At 43.4% G+C, this 22,715-nt stretch overlaps 1 protein-coding gene across 11 annotated transcripts in view; it reads left to right on the forward strand.

Annotated features, from left to right (window-relative positions):
• The first annotated feature begins 3,067 nt into the window (after positions 1-3,067).
• Positions 3,068-22,715, forward strand: part of CDC42BPA (CDC42 binding protein kinase alpha) — a 182,350-nt gene continuing 162,702 nt past the window's right edge. For 2 of the 11 annotated variants that reach the window (XM_084868828.1, XM_084868829.1), the window contains exon 1: positions 3,071-4,053. In XM_084868828.1, coding sequence (XP_084724954.1) covers positions 3,876-4,053 — 178 coding nt within the window. In that variant the 5' untranslated portion in view covers positions 3,071-3,875. Of the gene's footprint in view, positions 4,054-22,715 lie in introns of all 11 variants that reach the window. The other 9 variants (XM_084868827.1, XM_084868832.1, XM_084868831.1 and 6 more) reach the window with 6 other exon arrangements.

Consider the following 22,715-nt stretch of genomic DNA (forward strand, 5'->3'; position numbering starts at 1 on the left):
CTAAGACACCCCAAGGTGAGAATGGAGCTGGTTGTTACAAATACTAACCGGGGGGCCCATCCTCCTGCTATTCGTTAGGTCAGAGTGGGGTTAGGTCAGAGTGGGGTTAGGTCAGAGTGGGGGGTGAGATGAAGAGAGCTGCATTGGAATCACCTACAGGACGCCTGGCCAGTCTGATTTTTTTCTACTCTCCATCTCTATGTCCTTTCCTGCCCTTTCTTTTCTGGAAGGTCAGACTCCTTCCCAGAGCCCTCATAGGACTTTCCTCTGATTGTTCAAACTGTGTTTGCAGGGGCACAATCTACGCCCCCGGTCCCTGAGCAGAATGTCCCAAAGAGGACCTCCTCCCGCTCTCTTCCCGAAGACACCCCGCCACGCAGCCCTGGGGGCGACCGGCTGCGCCTTTCTCTGGCTTCACACCAGTTTCATTAACACGCATGTTCACACTTCAGCCGAACATTAAAAGTGACACCGGCACAATGTGTTTCGTGTCTAGTTAATTATTAAGTCTCTGGGCTTGAATTATTCAAGCAAAATTGATTGGGTTCAACCTTATTCTTTCTCTTTGTGTTTTTGTTTTTTAAATATGTTCTCCTCTGTACTCGCTAAACAACGTGGCAAAGGGTATTATGCAAATATAAATACTCTGGCCTGTGGGTGGTACCCAAGTGCTAACAGAATAGGCAGAGAAAGGACTGGCAGCTTGATTCTTTTATGAAGAAATATATTGTTAGCTCATATTCTGTACTTCCATTTATGGAGACTGAACATGTTTTGTTTTCTCTTTTAAATTCTTTTCTAAAGTTACTTACAAGTTAGATGTGTAGGTAGCAAAAGAAATTGCTTCTTTCTTTGCTACCCTAACTCATGGTCAAATGAAAGTGTTAAAATGTTTTGGCTTCACTATAGAAATCATGTTATTGAAGAATATTTGTTGACTTGAGAAGATGTTTACAATATATTGCTAAGTGAAAACAGGAGGCTATAACACTGTCTTTTATTATGTATCATTTTGTTAAAATGCATAAAAAAGATGAAAAATGAACACCAAAATATTAATGATTATCTGTGTTACGATTTTTGCTCTTTTACTTTTCCAATTAGCCCACTGATAAAGATGACATGGCCAGAAACAACTGATCTTTTGTCTGAGCCTATCAATCATGTGTCAGGGGCACTTTGGAAATAGTGCTGTCCAACGTTCATACAAGATTCACACTATTCTGTGAATCACAGCAACTTGAATCATTTGTTAGCCTTCATTTTTAGACTTCCTTTCTAGACCTTCATTGCTCATTTTCCCTCCGCTTTCATATCCTTCGGATGTAAAACGATGCAATTGTGCACATTAACACAGAAAACGTAACTTCCCCATGGGTGTTGGAAAGACTAGAAAATAACTGTATTTTGCAGATAGACTAAAATATACTTTTATTGATTTCAGAGAGGAAGGGAGAGGGAGAGAGAAACATCAATGATGAGAAAGAATCATTGATTGGCTGCCTCCTGCACGGCCTCTATTGGGGATCGTGCCTACAACCCTGTATTTTGCAGGAAGGTTTGAAAGGCGATGACAATGTTGAGGGTAAAAGGCAGAAACGCGGTGACCCCATTGGGTAGTATATTTAAGTGCGGGGCCTTCCAGGAGAACTGACCCCGCCTGGAACCACCTGGAACCACCTGGAAGGCCACAGCTGCAGTTTCCGCTGTGCCATTGTGTGTGTGTGTGTGTGTGTGTGTGTGTGTGTGTGTGTGTGTGTGGTCTGGTTCCTGGAGGTGAGCCGAACCCGCAGCGGGACCCCCGGGGGGCACCCGCCGGCGGCTGGCAGCCCCGGGGGAGGAGCACGGCTCCGCCGGGACCTGTGGGCTGGACGCGGGCCTGTCCTCCGCTCTCACACATGGGAGCCCGCGGTCCAACCGGTCCCTTATCTGCCCGGGACTGACACAGAGAGGCTGACAACACCCCGGCTGTGGCTGCTGCGAGCCCCGGGACCGAATGTGGGGGCCGGGGCGGCACCCTCTGTGCAGACCGGTCGGGACCTAAGGCCGCGGGCCCTTAGCAAACGTGAGGGCAGGGGGCCTCCGAGGCCCGGGAGGAAGCCCGCTCCGCCGCCCGCACCAGAAGCTCGGGGACCCGGAGGGCGCGAGGCGGCGGCGCAGCTCCCAGCCCGCCCGATCCTCCCGCCGCCGGGTCCTCCCAGCCCGATCCTCCCGCCGCCCGTTCCTCCCGAATCCCAGTCCTCCCGCCGCCCGCCCGGTCCTCCCAGCTCAGTCCTCCTGTCGCCCGTTCCTCCCGAATCCAGGTCCTCCCGCCGCCCGTTCCTCCCAAATCCAGGTCCTCCCGCCGTCCGGTCCTCCCGAATCTCGATCCTCCCGAATCCCGATCCTCCCGCCGCCCGATCCTCCCGAATCCCGGTCCTCCCGAATCCCGATCCTCCCAGCCCGGTCCTCCCGAATCTCGGTCCTCCTGAATCTCGGTCCTCCCGAATCCCAGTCCTCCGAATCCTGGTCCTCCCGCATCCCTGCGTTCCGCGGTGCGGCCGCAGACGGACGCTGCGCGGTCCGCAGGCTCGCGGGGCGGGGGCGGGGCGTGCGGTGCGCGGGGGGCGTGGCGCGTGCGCGCGCGGGAGGGGGGCGCGGCCGCCATATTGGATCGTGCGCGCGGCCGCGCCGGGGACGGGCGCCTCGCGGAGCCCAGGGCGCGGGCGCGAGGCCGGGCGGCGGGGGCGGGGGCGGCGGAGGAAGGGAGTGGCCGCGAGCCGGGCTGCGGCAGCCTCCGCTCTCCGCGCCGCCGCCGCTCCAGTCCCTCCCCCGGCGCCTCGCCGCTCCCTCCGCCGCCGCGGGAAGATGCCCTTCACCCGGGGGCGCGAGCCGGGGGGAGAAGCGGCCGCCAGAGCCGCCCGCGCCGCCGCCTCAGTCGCCTCAGCCGCTGCCTCAGCCGCCGCCCGCGCCCTCTGAAGCCCGAGCGGCACCCCCTCTGCGGGGCGCGGAGCCCCGGCGCGGCGCGGGGAGATCGGCGCCCTGCCCGGCGCGGCCCAGCGGCGACCCCGCCATGGAGCGGGCGCGGGCGGCCGAGTAGCCGCCGCTCCGGCCCGGCGTCCAGGGCCGCCCGCAGCCCGCGTTCGCGCCTGCCCGCCCGCCAGGCCCCGGGGAGACGCCGGGAGAGAATGAAGTTTCCTCCGAATCCGCCGCGAACGGGACCCTCCGCGGAGCCTTGAGCCGGCGGAGCGCGGGCCGGAACGCCGCCGGGGGGACTCGGCGGCCGCGGGGCCGCAGGGCGCCCCCTCCTCCTCCCGCCCGGAGCGCGCGCCGCGGAGCCCGGCCCAGCGGCGGCGGCGCGGAGCTGCAGCCGGGTTTGCGGTCTCCCTCCTCCCCCTGCACCGTCCCGGCGGCCTCCCGCCCTCCTCCCTCCCGGCCCCGCGCCTCCGGGAGCGGCCGCCGGTGCGCGTCGGGCTAATGAATGATGCAGCGGCGCCCGCGCCGGGATTGTGTTGCACGAGCTGAATTTTGAATGAAGGAGAAGAGCTGTTGATTCCCCCCGCCCTCCAAGAAGTGTGGACTCTCTGGCTCGTTGTACTCTTTAATTATTATTTTATTTAAGTATACGGCTTAATTGTATTCTTGAAAGATGTATCACATATATATTTTATGGTAAAACCCCCCCCTCGGAATACATGCATGCGCGCGGGACCCAAGACGCTCCAGGCCAGTGAGGGCGCCGCGCGTTGGATGTGGCATTCGGCACCGGCCCTGCACGCCGGTGGTCGGAATAACAAGTGGTTTGCTTTTGGAACCGCACCTTTGGCAGTTCGGGTTCGGAGGGTCCGAGGGGACGCGAACCGTCGGGAGGGGAGCCGGCGGGACCCGAGGCCACCATGTCCGGAGAGGTGCGCCTGCGGCAGCTGGAGCAGTTCATCCTGGACGGGCCGGCGCGCACCCACGGGCAGTGCTTCAGCGTGGAGACCCTGCTGGACATCCTCATCTGCCTCTACGACGAGTGCAATAACTCCCCGCTGAGGAGAGAGAAGAACATTCTGGAATACCTAGAATGGGGTAAGTGTGTATTTAAAACACACACACACACACACACACACACACACCACAACTCTTTAGCTTGTGGATGTCATTTAATTGTTAACAGTTGCTATGAGTAAACTCTGAGTATATAAACATACGTGTAATATGCGGTATAAAGTATGTCATATAGCGTATGTAACATACATCACCAGAATGCATAGTATGTAGTATATAAATCATATTTAAGGATAGATGCAATAAGAGAAGAGGCACAGATCATTCCAGAAGTGTTTCTAGTTTTTGGTGAATATCCTCCCAGGGGTACAACCGGGCTGCTCAGTTGTTGCCCCGAATTAATGTGGAATTTATGAGAAAGAACCCATGTTCTGAGGTCAGCAGTCAGAGCTTTTGAGTAACCCCGTGATGGGCAGACCTGGATGAGCCGCGGTGGTGTAACACATTCAAGGCAAAGGTATTTATTGGTGGAAACATTCCTTCCCAGACTTTGGAAATGGCTCTGGAAAATGGGAGGAGATATTAAAACAGCTGACGTCAACAGGAACTGGAAGGTGGTGATCAGGAGGTCCTGTTTCATCCCCATTTAGGACGAGCAGAGGAACGCCTAAACATGGGCTTTCCATAAATTGCCATGTTTGGAAGATCAGTGACACACATGTTTAGACATTTCGTGGTGGTAGTTTGGGAGAGAATGTGGGGAGCAGCTCCTGCCCGGAAGTTTGATTGACTCTGCATGTAATTCATATCTCAAATGGTTCGTGTTTTGTCTTCGTTCTTCGGAGTGTAGATGTGATTTAAGAGACCCACTGTGTGCAGAAGGGCAGCGGCGAGGGCAGGCGCTCCCAGTGACCTTCAGGCTGTGGCCAGTGTCACGTGCAAGGCCATTCACACGTCCAGCTTTCGCATGGCCCGCACCTGAACTGGGCACTTCAGCCACAGGAGGACCGGTTACCTCTGTAGCTAGTGATTCTCGTTTGTTGGAAAGTTTTGATATAGAATGTCTTTGTACCCAAGCAAGCTTTATTTTCCTGAAGTAAAAGTCAACGAGTGATTATTTTGTTTTGTCCTTTAATTTAAAATTTATGAAACGTTAGCGTGGCAGGTAAATCACTCATTTGAGATTGCTCACAGGAAGTGAAAAGGCTGGTTTTTAAAAACAGAATACCAGGCTTTTACTGGGAATGGAAGAGTTCTACACCGGCTTTCAAGTGACTTCTCTGTGAAGAGGGAGGCAGTTTTGACTTTGGTACTGGTTTTGTATGTTCTGGTACTGGTACTGTGTTTTTTTTTATGTGCAGAGTAAAATATTTTATTACATGTCGTTTTACATCCCATGTTTTAGAAATTTTAGAACTATTTTAGAGTATTTTTATTTGAGATTTAAAGAAAAGTTTTTGGTACTTTTAGAGTTTTAGTTCTTGAATTTTGGTTTAAGAACTCATCCTAGTTCTTTCTCATCTTCAGAATAGTGGAATAACTCTTTTTATGTACCAATAGTATTTATAATTTTAAAATTATCACAAGAAGAGAAAACCATATGTTCAGTTGCCTTTTGTATTAAGAGTTTATGTAGTAGTTTTATGTTCTGAGATATTTTGCTGTACAGTATTATCAGAATAATTCATGTATGTTTTCCATTAAATATGTTTCCTTGGGTTTTGTTTTATATATATATATATATATTTTTTTTTTTAAACTCATTATACATATTAATTTAAATGAAGCAAGCCAAAAGTCAAATAAGCATTTGGCCAAATACACTCTATTTTTATTAATATATTTTAAAAGTATATTAAACCAGGGACTTGTCACAATTTAAAACAAATTCAGTGTTAGTAATACATTTCATGTTTTGTGGAAATCTGATACGACATAACAAAAATGTACAGTCTTTTAGGTAAACATCTGTTGTGTTTATCAGTGATGGAGAACCAGAGAATTTTTAAGGACTTTTTGCACCTTTGGGCCAGGTAGTGTCTGCTAGGTCTCAATCATTTTTAAGTTGGGAGTATGAGTTCTTGAAAGAGGGAATTATCAACCTCAGAAGTTTGGGTAAGGAGTAAGAAAAGGAACGGAAGAGTGGAGAAGCTGTTGAGATGTGCCATCAGTATAGGACTTATTATCTTCATGTTATTTGAGAATTTAGGTTATTTATCTCTTCAAGCAATTTATTAAAATAGGTCAGTTGTTCTCCATGTATGAATTGATTACTACATTTCGAGAAAATGTCTTTTTTTTTCTTCTCCTTGCCTAACATTATATAAAAACAATTAGATTAAGAAAGTTTCTAGATAGTGACTGGACCTCAGTTTAATTTTTTAAACTCTTTTTGAGGGTCTATAATGGAAATTTACAGGGAATATTTGTTGGGGTTAAATTTGTCAGTTTAGATTTGCCTTTTAGTTTGAGTTTTAAAAGATCCAATATTTGCAACAGGAGAGCAGTAATAGTTAAATTCTTCGTACTATATGCTGTATACTTGTGTTTGCTATTTATGTTAATCAAAGTGTCATCTAAATATTCCTTATTTTTATGCGTATGACGGGCTACTTTTAAAAGAAAAGTCAGCCAAGATTCTATCTTGCTTTATTTCCATCGTTTTCACTTTATTTCTAATTATTGCCCATGTATATTAGTACAGTTAACGTTTTGTTCATTACAGTATCATGACAATAAGAAAATGATGGTTCAAAGTGAGATATGTATGTATTTGGCAGCATTCCTTGCTCTCAGTGCTGATGGCTGGAGGGAGAGAAGAGGTAGCGCTCCAGAGAGGAAGAGGGGATTAAGCCAGAAGCAATAGAGCCAGGGGCTGAGACCTCCTTAAGGCCAGAGGTCACTTTCACAGTTAATAATATACATTTTCCAGTTATTCCATAAGACTTGAAAGACTATGTTTTGTCTCCTCTGTTTTTTAAGTTGTTGAAATAATTATGATTTCTATGTTCATAAAATTAGAGTTTTGAGGTCAGTAGTATTAGTTATAAGTTATTACAGTAGAATAAGTATTAGTTATAAGTTATTACAGTAGAATAAGTTACAGTAGAGTTGTAGAAGTAAAAATAGCTCCCTACTAATGACTAAATTTATTCATTGAATTGGCAACCCTCTACTTTGAAATGGGAAATTGGAGTTTTAGGTAATTCTTTACTGATTTACTTTGAAAAATAGATGTTAGATGGTGTTACTCAATACAAAAGAAACATCCTCTCTATTTATATATGGATATCTGGTTTTTGATACTGAATCTTGGACTTTGTAACATTTCATTTAAATTAACCTTAAATAACAGTAATTTTACAGCTTGTTCAGTGATACACAAACACACTAACCTGAACAGTGAATAAACTTGTTACTAGAGTACATCAGCAGGTACTGTGGTTTTAACTTTTCCTTTCACTGGCATAGTCTTAAAGATTATTCACATTTTTTTCATGAGTGAGGTGATGATGACTTGATTAGAAGGATCTAAATCTTTTTGAGGGTATTTTGTCCTTCACTTGAGCTGTTCTTCATCATTAGCTTTTCCCGAGTAGCTTATTAATCATACCAAATTGTCAACATGTTCATTTAATACAGAGGATTAAAATTATTTTTATTTAAATCATCAGAGTCTTTATAAATGTCTCAGAAATATAGGTTGGGCACTTATTTCCTTTATACTAACTACCTAATAGTCTATTCCAGTGTTTCCCAAACTTTTGACATATGTGTACCCCTTCTATAATTTTCGTAACACTGAGTACCCCTCGTACTCATGAGAACATAGAATTAGGCGCAGCAAAGCATGGTGCAGTGCATATCCCCACCAAACTCCGGTGCAACGCGTACCCCCACCAAACTCTTCCCTGGGGGTACGCGTACCACACTTTGGGAAACACTGGTCTATTCTAAGAAGAATAGTGAATAAGTACAGTGATAATGCTGGCACATGGAAGAAGCATGTTCTCTAAGTGGTGGCTATTATATTTCCATTTCTTTCTTTCTGTTTTTAAGGATCTATTGCTTTATGAGTGAAAACAGGGATGCCAGAATTAGCACTTTGAGAATTTTAAGAATTTCATGTGGAATTACAAGGCATACATTAACATAGCAGTGTAAAAAACAAAAACAGATAGCATAATGTGTTGTAAATTTTATGAAATTTCCAAGAATCTCTAGGATTTGATTAATATTACATAGTAAGCCCAGGTTATTTTTTGATAACTGAACTTGGTATAGATTAATATTTTATTGTACTATTCTGTGGCAGTCTAAAAATTTCTTCCAAAACCTTTTCTCTGTTGGGACACTTACTAACAGTACATTGACTGTGTAGTTCATTGTTTTTCACCCTCTTGGTTTTGATTAGTTTAAAAGTCCAGCCAATATTGAAAACATTAAATAGACTAGAATAGAAAATACCCAGTACATCATGTGTAGAAAGAGTAAGTATTTCTGTGCACAAACTCTGTGTTTTCTTGTATTTCTTGCTGTAAATTGGGATAAAAAGAGTTTGAAACTCATTAGTATAGATCAGTGGTTCTCAACCTTTCTAATGCCTCGACCCTTTAATACAGTTCCTCATGTGGTGGTGACCCCCAGCCGTAACATTATTTTCATTGCTACTTCATAACTGTAATTTTGCTACTATTAATGAATCGTAATGTCAATATCTGTGTTTTCCGATCGTCTTAGGCAACCCTGCTAACATTTCTCAACCACTGCTATAGAGCCTATGACCATCGGAAAACACAGATATTGACATTATGATTCATAACAGAAGCAAAATTAGTTATGAAGTAGCAGTGAAAATAGTTGTATGGTTGGGGGCCACCACAACATGAGGAACTGTATTAAAAGGTCGCGGCATTAGTAAGGTTGAAAACCACTGGTGTAGATGAAGCTAAAATATGTTGACTGTTTAACAGCGAAGAGATGGTAGACATGGGTCCTTTTCTTAATGAATTAATAAAAAGAAGGTCAGGGAGGGACAAGGTCCCTGGAGAGAGAGAGGGAGTATGGGAGAGGGAGAACAGGAACATGAGCATGAGTGTGCTGGTTTCTTGGCTTGCTTCTTTGGTCTGGCCTGGGAATGGTTGGGTATTTTTAATTAGAAGAACTTAATGGAGAGAGAAATTAACTTAACTCCTTTGTATTTGGTGGTTCATTTCCTGTTCCTTTGTCATTTCCCTTTCCTGCCTTTGGGCTCTCGATGTTGACTTCTATTGATTGTCAGAGTTTTGTAAACTTGAACGTGAGGAATAACCATAGGTCTCCATAGGTCTATACAAGTTGGTCATGTTTTGGTTCAATCTTCTAGTTACTCCACGTGAACGTCGGAGAAGATAATAGGTGGGAACTATTTGCTAATTCAATAGGCTTTCTCATCTCTTGTCATTAATGAAACTGCCAGTGAGAGTTTGGTCTCTAAGACCAAGAATTGCGCAGCTGCTTTTACTATCTCTTAATGAGCCGAGAAGTTCTTTTCCTAATGGTTTTTGTTTTGGAATGACTCCACTATTAGGATAGGATCCCCGACTTTCCAATGGCTGTCTTTTGTTGTCACTGTTTTCCAGATCTAGGGGATTTCCTTTTCTTCGCTCCGGGCTTAGGATTGCTCTTCCCAGCTGTGTCACTTCTTTTCCCAGTTAACAGCCCTCTGTTGTCTGACGCCCACCCCATTCTGGTGCTGCTTTCTCTGCAGCTAGAAAGGAGCCCCCGTTGGGCTTTCATGTAACAGGAGGCAGAAAGACCTGGCTCCCCCACTTCCTTAATCCTCCCTCCCATGAACTGTTTGCTTCTATTTTGGAATCGAGTCTTCTTCACTCTAGACCCCTCCTTAGTTCCAAAATGTGTTCTGGAAATCCATGAGATATTAATCCATGAGATATCCTGCTTTAGGGAGGTAGGTGGGGAGGAGAAGGTTTACATAAATAAATTTGGAAAACTTAAACAAAATTAAACATTAAAAATATTGCAGGTTATCCTAGAATTATAATTTCATATGATTATGGAATCATTATTTTTTTTGCAGAGTATCTGGAAGGTGGATGGCAAGTGTTCCATGGAACACCCTTTGAGAAATGTCCTTTCAGTATGAGGTCATGCTGTTCTTTGTATCAGGGTTCTAAGAGAAAATCTTGAGGGCAACTGGGATACTGCGTGGTTTGTAGAGAGAATCCAAATCTCAGTTAAGTTATATTTTACTTCGTGGTTGTAGACTTTTAGTTTCATTTTTAAAATATATATTTTTATTGATTTCGGAGAGGAAGGGAAAGGGGAAGAGAATCATTTATCAGCTGCCTCCTGCATGCCCCCTACCAGAGATCAAGCCTGCAACCTAGGCATGTGCCTGACCGGGAATCGAACTGCGACCTCCTGCTTTATAGGTCAATGCTCAACCACTGAGTTACACTGGATGGGCAGTTGTAGACTTTTGTCTTCTGTGTGATAGTCATGTGAATTGAAAAATAAACCATCATGGTAGCACAAGAGTGATGCTGGTGAAAATTACATTTAGGAAAAGCATCCTGTAAAGTGGAGTGAAATTAGATATAACAATGAACCAGTGCTGTTAACCTGTGAAATCCTTGGAATTACTGAGAAGTTTCTGTTTATGACCTCCTCTTGCTCTAATTAAACTTGCTTTTCAAGTGTAGGCATTCGCAATAAGTACAGGAATTCTTAGTTTATAGCTTTAGTTACTATAATTGTAACGTTGCAAAACTTATTTATCTGAAACAATTTTATTCATTACTTTGTGATATTTGAGAGGAGAGATCATAGACTTATGCAACTTTAGAATTCATTATAGTGTTCAGTATTATTTTGTCTAAGAGATTACAACTTTTAGCTAGTCTGTTATTTTCAGATGTTTGGACTAATATGGAACTTGGCTATTATTGTAACATGGTATCTGTGAAGATATGGGTTTCAGGTGCCAGCAGTTAATATTTGTTGCATACAGGAACCAGAAGATCCAATCCTTTTATTAAAGAGAAAGACCAGATATAATTGGTGCTACTTCAGCACTATGGAACAGGTAGGACTGTGTGACACTGTCCACCTCTGGGTATTAGGGTAGCAGACAATAATAATAGAGGGAATTCAGTTTGATTGTTTAAAGACAAATAACTTATAGCGGGGTAAGTTAGTCCTCTTTTCTCTCTTCTGATACACGTTTATTTTTCTCATTAATTCTTCCCCATTATCACCATTTCTCATACCCAGTCTAACTGCGCTAAAAGTACTGCTGCTTATGTGATACATGTGGCCGCCCTGGCTGGTTTGGTTCAGTGGATAGAGCATCAGCCTGAGGACTGAAGGGTCCCAGGTTGATTCCAGTCATGGGCACATGCCCAAGTTGTGGGCTTGACGCCAGTAGGGGGCGTGCAAGAAACAGCTGGCCAATGATTCTCTCTCATCATTGATATTTCTCTCTCTCTCTCCCTCTCTCTTCCTCTCTGAAATCAATAAAATATATTAAAAAACAAAACAAACATTTGGCCTGGCTGAGATAGCTCAGTGTTTGAGTGTCAACCTATGAACCAGGAGGTCATGGTTCGATTCCCGGTCAAGGGCACATGCCCAGGTTGTAGGCTCTCCTGCAGGAAGCAGCTGATCAATGATTCTCTCTCAGCATTGATGTTTCTATCTCTCCCTCTCCCTTCCTCTCTGAAATAAAAAAAAAAAATACATGTGAATTAGTTCAGTCTGTGTAATCATTTAACTTTTTGTTTTCTTTCCAATTGCTTACACAACACTCTAGACTTGTCAATGAAACACACACAAACACACACACACATACACACACACACACACACACACCTATTCAGTTTGCTCTATTCATAGTGATAAAATATTCAAATTACAGAGTTTCCATAAATAGAATACTTCAACTTGAAATATTCCTGCTTTAAACCAATAATACTGATAAAGAACAGAGTCTTTGGATTCAGACTAATTTTGGTTATTAACTGGGTGACTTGAGCAAGTTATTTAACCTCTCTCATTATTTATAAAAAATGGGCATACTAGTAAGTAGCTTATTTTGCCAAAAGGTTGAAAGTTGATTTAGTATTTTTTCTTTCCTGGTGATTTATTGTTGTATTTTGTCAGCCTCTCCCTCCCATTCTGGTTTTTAAGTTCCTGTCTAGTCTTTGATGAAGGAAGAACTAAAATGCTATTTTTTTGGTAAAGTTTAATTGAAATGTACTAATTCAAAGATATAAATAACTGCATTTTAGCATTAAACATTCACATCTTACTGATAATATTTTATTGGCTTTGGTGAAGGCTTTTCCTTGTGACTATGCAAAACAGTATCTCATTCCTTCTCCTAGGATAAGGTATTTGCATTGGAACATTTTGTTGTTCTTAGCTGAACGATTTTTCAGTAAATATTAAGTCAATACCCATTCTTTCTATCCCAACAGCAAATATTATCAAGTGGCTATTTGATTATTTTTAGATTTAAGTAACTTCAATATGCAACTCAGTGGTAGCCTTCTGGCCTCAACTCAGAATAAACTTAATAATGAAAAATTAGTGATGTGTCTGACTTTGGACTTTATGGACTAAAGATTATACAGCATCCGTAAATGCATGTTGTGTGTTTTGACAATAAGTATGAAGAAAATAATTATTGTATACTGGTGTTTCCAAAACTATATTTCTAGAGATAAAAGTGAATATTGTGAAAATTAAGAGTTCACTGGATAAGTAAGATCGAGAAATAGGGTTCATTGCATCCCTGTGGATATTACAGAGCACGTTACCATGGTAAAAGTTTTTAAGTTCTGCACTACAGAAGCTCTTTAACTTTGTTTTACCTATAATTTGCCTAAGCCATTTGACTTTGGAACCCTTTTAAAGAGGAACAGCTGGTTTGCAAAGATGCTCCTGCTAACCTAGTGATTTCCCACTCCCACCCCCTCCATAGGGCTTGATCATTTTTTAATCCAGTTACCTCTCTTACAGAATTAGTACAGAATTTGAGAGAGAGGCTGTCATGGCTGTGAAATAGAACACAGCTAATTAGATTTTCTGAGGGTTTTGGAAAAGCAGTGTAGTTGTCCTGCTACAACAAGAGTCCCATTCTTAGTGTAGTGCCCCAACTTGACTCATATTATTAAAAGCTGTCAAGCATTTACTTAGATTCCTGTCCTAAGGTTTAAAAAAAAAAAAAAATTAAAAAATACTTGCTTGGAAAGAGATTAAAGCCCACATGGCTGAAGTCCCATTTTGGGATTGTATTGCCAGCTATGGCCTTGCCCGGACCAAAAATCATAAATAAGAAACATTTTAAACCAGACTAAAAGCTCAGGTATGTGATAAAGCTAAACTATGGATATGATTATCATAAGGCTCTTCCCTATTCCATACTTACAAATATTTTCCTCGCTTTTATGGTTAAAAATGCAGTAATATTTGCAGGGGTAGTGCGCTTCCTGTTTCTGCCGATTAGCTGCATGCCTTTGTAAGGTGTCATCCCATGTCGGACTGGTGCATGCTAAGCTGACTTCTCTCTCCGGGAGTCCATTGCTGTGTTCCATCGCTGAGGTTGGGATTAAGTGATCATCTTTGCTTTTTTGCTTGTCCTCCTGTGGTAATCCCAATTAAGTATTTCAGCTCCTGGGCGATCCTGCTTTTATTCAGCCTCTTGGTGCATCTGGCTCAATTGATTTGTCTGTATTAAATGTTTCTAAATGGATTACACTCCTGATCTTATTAATCATGTTTCCCCCCCTCAATGCTAAGGAATCTGCAGCCTCATTATTGCATGTGCCCCTCAACTGAAAATACTGTGATTCCTTCACATCCAGGACCTTTGCTCAGTAGAAGGGCTTTTAAAATATATAACCTGAGCTGGTGTGGCTCAGTGGTTGAGTGTTGACCCAGGCATCAAGAGGTCATGGTTTGATTCTCCATCAGGGCACATGCCTGGGTTTCTGGCTCAGTCCCCAGTGGCAGCTGAACGATGTTTCTCACCAATGTTTCAATCTCTCTCTCTCTCCATCCCCTCTCCCTTCTACTCTAAAAATCATGGAGGGGAAAAATCCTCCGGTGAGGATCAACAACAAAAACACACAACATGATCCTTGATTATTTCAGCATCCTGCTTGATAACCTACGGCTACTACTGATAGCTTTCAGAATGACATTCAAACTCCATAGCATGGCATATAGAATTTTTAATGATATGGTCCTTGTCTATTTCCCTACTCATTTTTTTTTTACTCTTAAGAAGTAATTTTTAGAAGCTTTGAAACCATCTAAAACATACAGAAAAATTGCAAATACAGTACAGTGTCTTCCCCTCTGAACCATTTAACAGTGAAGTGCCAGCTTGATGCTCTATTATATGTTTGAATGTATTTTCTACATTCTTTTGATCACCACATGCAACTATTAAAATCAAGAAATTAATACTGATGTATTACTATCTTCTAGTCTTTAGAACTCATTCAAGTTTGTCAGCTGTCCTAATAATATCTTTCTAGCAAAAGGATTCAAAAGGATTCAGTTCAGAGTCACATGTTGCATTTGGATGGCATGCCTTTTAGTGCCATACATTCTGGACTAGTGTTCAGGTTTTTCTCAACTTTCATGACTTTGAAACCTTTTAATTTGATTGATTTTTTTTATTGATTTTTTTTAATTGACTTTAGGGAGAGAGAGATATCGATATTGATGTGAGAAACATGATCCCCTAGTGGGGATCGAACCCACCACCTTTTGGTGTTCTGGACAAAGCTCCCACAGCTGAGCCACGCCTCCCAGGGCATGGCGCTGACCCTTGGGAAGATTGCAGGCTAGTTATTTTGCAGCATCGGTAGTGACCTTCCTTTAGGGCTTGTTTCCTTCTGATGATACACCTCTGGCAAGAATCTCCTAGAAGTGATGCTGTGTTCCACTCAGTGCATCCGATCAGTGCTGCATGATTTTTTTAAAATACGTTTTTATTGTTGATTTTAGAGAGAAAGGAAGAAGGGGTGTGAGAGAGAGACAGAGAGAGACACAGAGTGAGGGAGAAAGAGAGAAACCTGTGAGGGAGGGTGACATTGATTGGCTGCCTCCTGCATGCCCCCAGTTGGGGATTGAGCCCAAAACTAGTCATGTGCCCTGACCAGGAATTGAAGCAACACCCCTGATGCCTGGGATGATGCTCAGCCAGCTGAGCCACACTGGCCTGAGCAAATGCATGGCTTTATGTTGCTCCAGATGCTCTCAGTGTTCGTCTTATTCACTCCCCCCTCGTCTCACTAAGGTATAATAGGCAAATATCAGTGTTCATTTTATTTATTTTATTTGGGTGGTCTCTGTCAGGCTTATCCACTGTAAAGTTACCTTTTTTCCCTTGGTAATTAGTAAGTATTTTGTGAGGAAGTACTTTGAAATTATTTACATATCTGTTTCTCACTAATCTCTTATATCAGTTTGAGTTCACAATTGCTTAGTTTATTTGTAGAGTATAATCCTTTTCTGCTATTACTTATTTTGAGGCTCAGATTGACCCAGATGTGGCCAGTAGGAGCCCTTTCAAGTTGGCTTCTGGGTTTGACATGGTTCCTTGCTTCCTGGCACAAGACAGTGGTTTAAGCTCATCTTGTCGTTTCCCTGCTCCAGCCCCGAACCAGCCGTTTCTCTGAGGAGTCCCGGCTCCTCTCAGGGAGGGTGATAGAGAAGCCACAATCCGGGCTCTGTGTGTGCGTCTTGCAGTTGGTGTTGCTGTTTTTTTTAACTCCATTAGTGGATAGAACCACCAATCCTATCTAGCGGCCCACTTAAACTCATACACACATATGTTTATTTCCACATATACTGTATATATTTTCTGTATATTTAAAAAAAATTTTTTATTGATTTAGGAGATGAGGGTGGAGAGAGAGAAAGAGAGAGAGAAACATAAGTGATGAGAGAGAATCATTGATCGGTTACCCCTGCTACTCCCTACACTGGGTATGGAGCCAGCAACCTGGGCATGTGCCCTGACTGGGAATTGAACTGTGATCTCCACATTCATAGCTCACGTTCAACCAGTGAGCTATGCCAGTCTGGACCCAAATTATTTAAAAAAAAAAAAATGTTTTTATTGATTTCAGAGAGAGGAAGGGAGAGGGAGAGAGAGACAGAAACATCAATGATGAGAGAGAATCATCAATGGGTTGCCTCATGCATGATCGTTACTGGGGATCGAGCCCGAAACCCGGGCATATGGCCTGACCAGGAATTGAATGGTGACCTCCTGGTTCAAGTGTGGATGCTCAACCACGGAACCACACCGGGTGGGCCCAAATGAAGTTTTAAAAAGTTAGAGTTTTGATTTTAGAATTCAGTGGAAAGTAATAAGATTCTGGCCAAATTATCTTACATTAACCTACTGAATTTTACTATTACTTCTAAGTAATAGAAAAAAAGGATTTAAAAATATATATATTTTATTGATTTTTTTACAGAGAGGAAGGGAGAAAGATAGTTAGAAACATTGATCAAAAACATCCATCAGCTGCCTCCAGCATACCTCCTATTGGGGATGTGCCTGCAACCATGGGTACATGCCCTTGATGGGAATCCAGGACCCTTCAGTCTGCAGGCCGATGCTCTCTCCACTGACCCAAACTGGTCAGGGTGAGAAAGAGGATTTTAATTCAAAGAACTTTATTGATGACATTTAGTAATAAATTTATTTTCAAAAATACTTGTTTTATTTCTATTTTCTCTGGAAATAATTAGAACAGGATCTTTTTCATAATAATTATGACACCTATTATTTCTCTTAGGATAAAAAGTATGGAAATGCTGTGTCTTTAGATATATACAGGTAGGGCAAAAGTAAGCTTTCAGTTGTGAGTACATGGGACAGAGTTTATTCTTGTGTTAGTTATTGCATTATTTTCCATATGAACAACTTTAAACTAACTTTTGCCCCACGCTAAAGTTAGTGAAGTGTAGTTTTTATCTGAAATGTAAAAAATTATCCTAGACTTTATATTTCTTCTTTTCAGTAATGATACTTTAAAAATTATTATAATAGGTCTGTTAATAGACCTCAGGCCTTTTTGTTAAGTTTTATTGAGTTTTTCTTTAAAATGGACTTGAAAGGAATTTTGTGAACATTTATATTTTATTTCTTGAATTTATGATTCTGTGGCAGAAACAGGTCAGATTTCTGATTGTATAAGTTCTGACCTCAATGGTTGAGGAAAAAGAAACAATTTACATGATAGTGGGTAATAAGAAATGGTTGTTGATTAATAATAAAAATGGAGGGTTGATAGCAGACTTGTGGCTCTGATTGAAAATCCGATGCAAATTGGTTTAAATAACGAGAGTTTTACTAGCTGACCTGTAAGAGCAAAGGTAGGGTAAACTTACAGGTTTGATGGCTCAACAGTGTTGCCAAACATCCAGATTCTTTCAGTCTCACTGCTGCTGTAGCCCAGGTTTTTCTTAACACCACCCCCCCTGGCCATCCCCCAGGTCATAGGATGGCACTGGAAGAGCAGGATTCTTTTCCCTGTGGGGAGAGAAAGTGGCTTCCTACAGCCTCTTAAGAGGAGTGAGGAGAGGAAGCACTCAGAACATCTATTCTCCGGTCTTCATTTCCACAGTTAGGCCTCAGGTCTGTTCCTGAACCAGTCATTGCACTGGTACATGAGCTGTGTAGGAAAGAGTAGATAACTTAATGTTAGGATTTTAAGAAGAGGGAATGGATTCTGGGTAAACTACAAATGGTCACCACTATAGTTGGCATTGAGTTTTACAATTTATTTATAGCCTTTTTTTTTTTTTTAGGAATTATTAGTGCTAGAGTAAAGTGTTATGGTGTTCTTTTCTTTTCCCTAACATCTTTAATATCTTCTCATGTGAAAATATATATATATATATATATATATATATATATATATATATATATATATATATATATATATTTTTTTTTTTTTTTTTTTACTAGAGGTCCGGAGCATGAGCCAGGCCTAAGCCAGCAGGCGGACATCCCCAGGGGGTCCTTAGCACTGCTGCAGAGGTGGGAGGAGAGGCTGCACTCGCCAGCCATGAGCCTGGTTTCTGGCTGAGCAGCGCCCCCCTGTGGAAGTGCACTGACCACCAGGGGCAACTCCTGTGTTGAGCGTCTTCCCCCTGATGGTCAGTGTGCGTCATAACCACCGGTTGTTCCTCTGTTCTCTCTATTTGCATATTAGGGTTTTATTATATAGGAGGATTGACTTTAGAGAGGAAGGGAGAGGGAGAGATAGAAACATCAGTGATGAGAGAGAATCATTGATCAGCTGCCTTCTGCAAACCCCCTACTGGGGATTGAGACTGCAACCTGGGTATATGCCCTTGACTGGAATCGAACCCGAGACCCTTCCATCTGCAGGCCATTGCTCTAGCCACTGAGCCAAACCAGCGAGGGCTCATGTGGTTTTGATTTAAGGATTCTGAGCCAGCGTTATTGTGTGGAAAAGAGAAAAGGATGCATTATAGATGTCACTAATTAAATTTTAATTTTAAAATTGCACATGGTCATTAAAAAAATGCTTTTCTCATCCATGCCATCTTTTGTTGGTTTATCCCTCTCTGAATGCCTATAAAACTTGTTCATGGTGTTCACTTGACAACCAATTGGCTTATTTTGGATTATTAATTGTCTTTTTAAATGTCACATCAAGGATCACCTCTCATGCTATGTCTAATGCAAATCCCAGTGTAACTTTATTGTTAGTGATGTCTGCAGAGGTGTGGTTAGGAGAAGGTCTGTTTAATAAATATTTAGTGTGCACGATAAATCTGTGTATAATGGAGGTGCAGGAATTACTGTGGCACAGTGGAGTGTGGGAACTATAAAGACTTAACAACATGTGGTTCTTGCCCTCAAGAAATTAAGCGGACCGTCAGTGTGTGAAAAGAGGCCCAGGAGAGAGATCGCTACTGACAGGGAGGGGGGATGGACGAGTTAATCCTGGAGACATCTGAGCTCATCCTGACACGAGCATTTTTGTGCATTTAGAGGAAGGAAACAGTGGGAGGCAGAGTGTGGAGGCAGCAAGCTCAAAGGCAGCAGGGAAGGGAGGAGCGGGACACGGGGTTGGAATGGAGAGTTGGAGCGGTCAGTTGGCTTATTACATAATTTGAAATTGATTCTCTAGGCATTGGGAGCCACTGAGTATGTATTTGTTTTTAAAGCAAGACTTGGAAACTGCTTTCTCTCACATTATAAGTACTCTTAAGATTTGTAGTCTGTTGTTATGATAGAATGTTTGGTTAGTATATTCATTGATTCATTTGAACAGATACTTATTTCATCCTTTCTCTGTGGTAGGTACCAGTTTCTGGAGCTACAGCAGTGAATGAGACAGTCAGGGTGTCTGCTGTCATGGAGCTTACCTCATAATTTGGGAGAGTCAGAAAATAAACATGCAGATAAATAGGATCATTTCAGATACTGGTAACAGTTATAAGGAAAATAAACATATGACAGTGTTTGGGATGATAATTTAGAATGGTTGGTCACAGGATGAAGTCCATGTTTTTGGTCCAAGAAACCAGATGAATAACAACAGCTCATATTTATTATTATTTTTTCTTTTTTTAAAATATATATTTTTTTTTATTCAGAGAGGAAAGGAGAGAAAGAGAGATAGAAACATCAATGATGAGCGAATCATTGATTGGCTGCTTCCTACACACCCACTAGTGGGGATTGAGCCTGCAATCTGGGCATGTGCCCTTGACTGGAATCAAACCTGGAACCTTTCAGTCTGCAGGCCGACGCTCTGTCCACTGAGCCAAACCAGCTGGGCTCATATTTATTATTTACTGTGTGTCAGGGACTATTGGAGTAGTTTTCATGGATTGTCTCATTTAATCATCATCTAAAGAAGGGAGCATTATCCCTATTTCACAGATGAGGAAACTGAGGCACAGGTCTGTAGTCTTATCTATCTATCTATCTATCTATCTAAAAGGCAAATAGCAAAGTGTCCCCTCTGAAGTTGGACCAGGAGAACAGGAGTTTGATTGCTTGTTATGATATGCACTGATCAGGGGGTCAGGTGGAACAGGGCGGTGACCAGTGGCAGTGGCGGGGCACTGAGGGACCGAGGGAAGGAGGAGGTGAGGAGGTGATGGTGTGCCTGGGTGGTGAGGGAAGGAGGGAGGCGGGGAGACGGGGAACCTGACTGGCCCTGATGGCCAGCCAGGCCTAGGGACTGTTCCCATGCATGAATTTCATGCACTGGGCCTCCAGTAGCTAATAAATGGTGATGGCAAGATTCAAATCATTTGCTTTTAGAACACACACTCTTAGCTGTAATTACTCATTTGTGCTGCCACACTGAGATAGCATATATGATGGGGAGGGCTGTGGATGGGGTGAGAACTCAGAATTCTCTTTGGCCATGTTGGGTTTGGGACAGTAGCCAGTATATTAGTCATTGGGAAGGGTAGGACTGGAGATACAAATTTTAGATTCACCAGCTTATAGGTAAAGCCATGGGTTAGAGATTTCTTAAAGAAAATATGTCAATAGAAAGATATCAGGGCCAAGAATTGACTCTTGAGGCATGCAAAATCTAGAGCTTGAACAGTGGAAGAGCCAGAAATGGCGAGTGGCCAATGATGTGGAAGAAAATTAAAGAAGATTGTCGGAGCAAAATCCGTTTCAGAGGAAAGGAATGTCACGTGTTGTGAATGCGGCTCACATGCAGGCAGGCGTCCAAGTGGAGTCCGGGTAGGAGCCGGTGGCAGTGAAGTGGGAGTCACACAGGTGGCTCTGTAAGGGTGTCCGTGGGGAGGGCCAAGCAGTGGGTGTAGTTAGAGGGAACATAGGGGAAATGATGGTGATTCAATGGTCTCACAGGAGACAGAAGCGGAGGGAATGTGAATACAGGGGGTGGGCTTCCATTGGAGCAGGGCGCTTGTTTTCCTTGGCTTTGTTGGTTTCATAGTCAGAGGACAAGGTGTAGATGCAGGTAAGCTGGTAGATTTTGTGGTGGGAAAATAAAGCAGTTCACTTTTAATTGCTTCTATGATTTCAGTAATGTTTAAGACAAAGTAATCAGCAGAGAGTATTGGGAGGCATTGAGATTATAGAAATTTAATGAGAGGAGCTTAATGAGAAATTTAGTGTCAGCATCCCCAAAACCATCCCCAGTTTAGGTGCTTCACTGGGAGGCTGAGTGGCTTTTACCCAGAACCAGTGAGTTCCCCCCTTCCCTTTTTGTGTGAGGGTGTCTCGCCCAGGGTTATGTTGGCAGGGTGAGAGCCAAGCTCAGGTCTCCTGAGTCTGGACTGTGTTCTGTCCCATTCCTCTTATCTGCCCGGCTTTGTTTCCAAACTCTCAGATGTGGCGTTGGAACACTGGGCAGCCAAAGCTCTGACTCTGGGCAGAGGAGGGTGCTCAGACAGTTGCTGCCTGGTGCTCAGGGCAGGGCCTTGGAGTCTCACTTGCCCTGGCCCCGCCAGGCACCGGGCATCTGCCACAGGAGGCTCACCAGCTGGAGGTGGACAAGCCCAGGAGCTCGGCTGCTCCTGGGGTCCTGGGCCGGCTGGTTTTGGGGTCCGGACAGGAGCCTCGTCTGAATCACAAGGCTGGAGCGAGGCTGTGGCCTTGGCTGCAGACTGTCGCTGTTCCCAGGGAGCGAAGCTGCTTGGCCTGGTGGTGCCCTCAGAGCTGTGTCTGAGATGTCCCTGGAGTCCCGGGCGTGTCGGGATGGGAATGTGGACAAAAAGGGGGGCTGAGGTGCTGGGGCTGAACCTACTGACCTCCCCCTGGTTCTGGGTAAAAACCAAAGCAGCCAGTTTGGAAAAAGAGTTTTAACGATTACAAGGATTTCTGAAAAATAATAATAATAATAATAATAATAATAATAATAATAATAAATAGTTTTAATGATTAAAAGAATTTCTGAAAAAAAATATTTTTTTTCTGCAGCATTAAAGGGGTTTTGATAGGGTACCAGATTGGTTTTCCTAGTTTGGTTTGGCCTGGATTCTCCATGCTCACAGGGATACAAAGTTCTAGAATTTGGGAGGATGTCCTTAGGGGCAGGCAGCAGGCCTGGCGCTGTATCAGGACTATGGCACAGGCATGGACAGCTACTGACCGAACCTTGGCCGCCAGGAGCAGCAAGTCTGTCCCGGGGAATGGCAGAGGCAGCCCGGCTCTGAGAGCCAGCTCTCGAGCCAGCTCTCACCTCCTGAATTGCTGTGCTGACAGTCACCACCAGCAACCTTCGCTCAGAGTGAGGAGCAGTGAGGGAGGGCCAAGGCAGGATCCCCAGCCAGGAGTTGTCCTCACATAATGCACATGATCTCTGTTTTAAAGCAGCTGCCAGGCCCTGGCTGGTTTGGCTCAGTGGATAGAGTGTCGGTCTGCAGACTGAAGGGTCCTGGGTTCGATTCCAGCCAAGGACACATGCTCAGTTACGGGCTTGATCCCCAGTGGGTGTGCAAAAGGCAGCCAATCAATGATTCTCTTTCATCATTGATGTTTCTATATCTCTCTCCCTCTTCCTCTCTCTCTCTGAAATCAATGGAAAAAAAGAAAAAGAGAAAGCTTTCAGAATGGAGTCCATTTAAAAAATAAAATTTATTGATTGTTTTAGAGAGACAGGGAGAGAGAGAAAGAGAAACATCTATGGCTGCTTCCTGTACACCCGCTACAGGGATGGGGAGTGGGGGGTTGGGAGGGT

Source organism: Pipistrellus hanaki (assembly GCF_964339955.1).
Source record: "Pipistrellus hanaki genome assembly, chromosome: 20".
In the NCBI taxonomy this organism is placed as follows: Eukaryota; Metazoa; Chordata; class Mammalia; order Chiroptera; family Vespertilionidae; genus Pipistrellus; species Pipistrellus hanaki.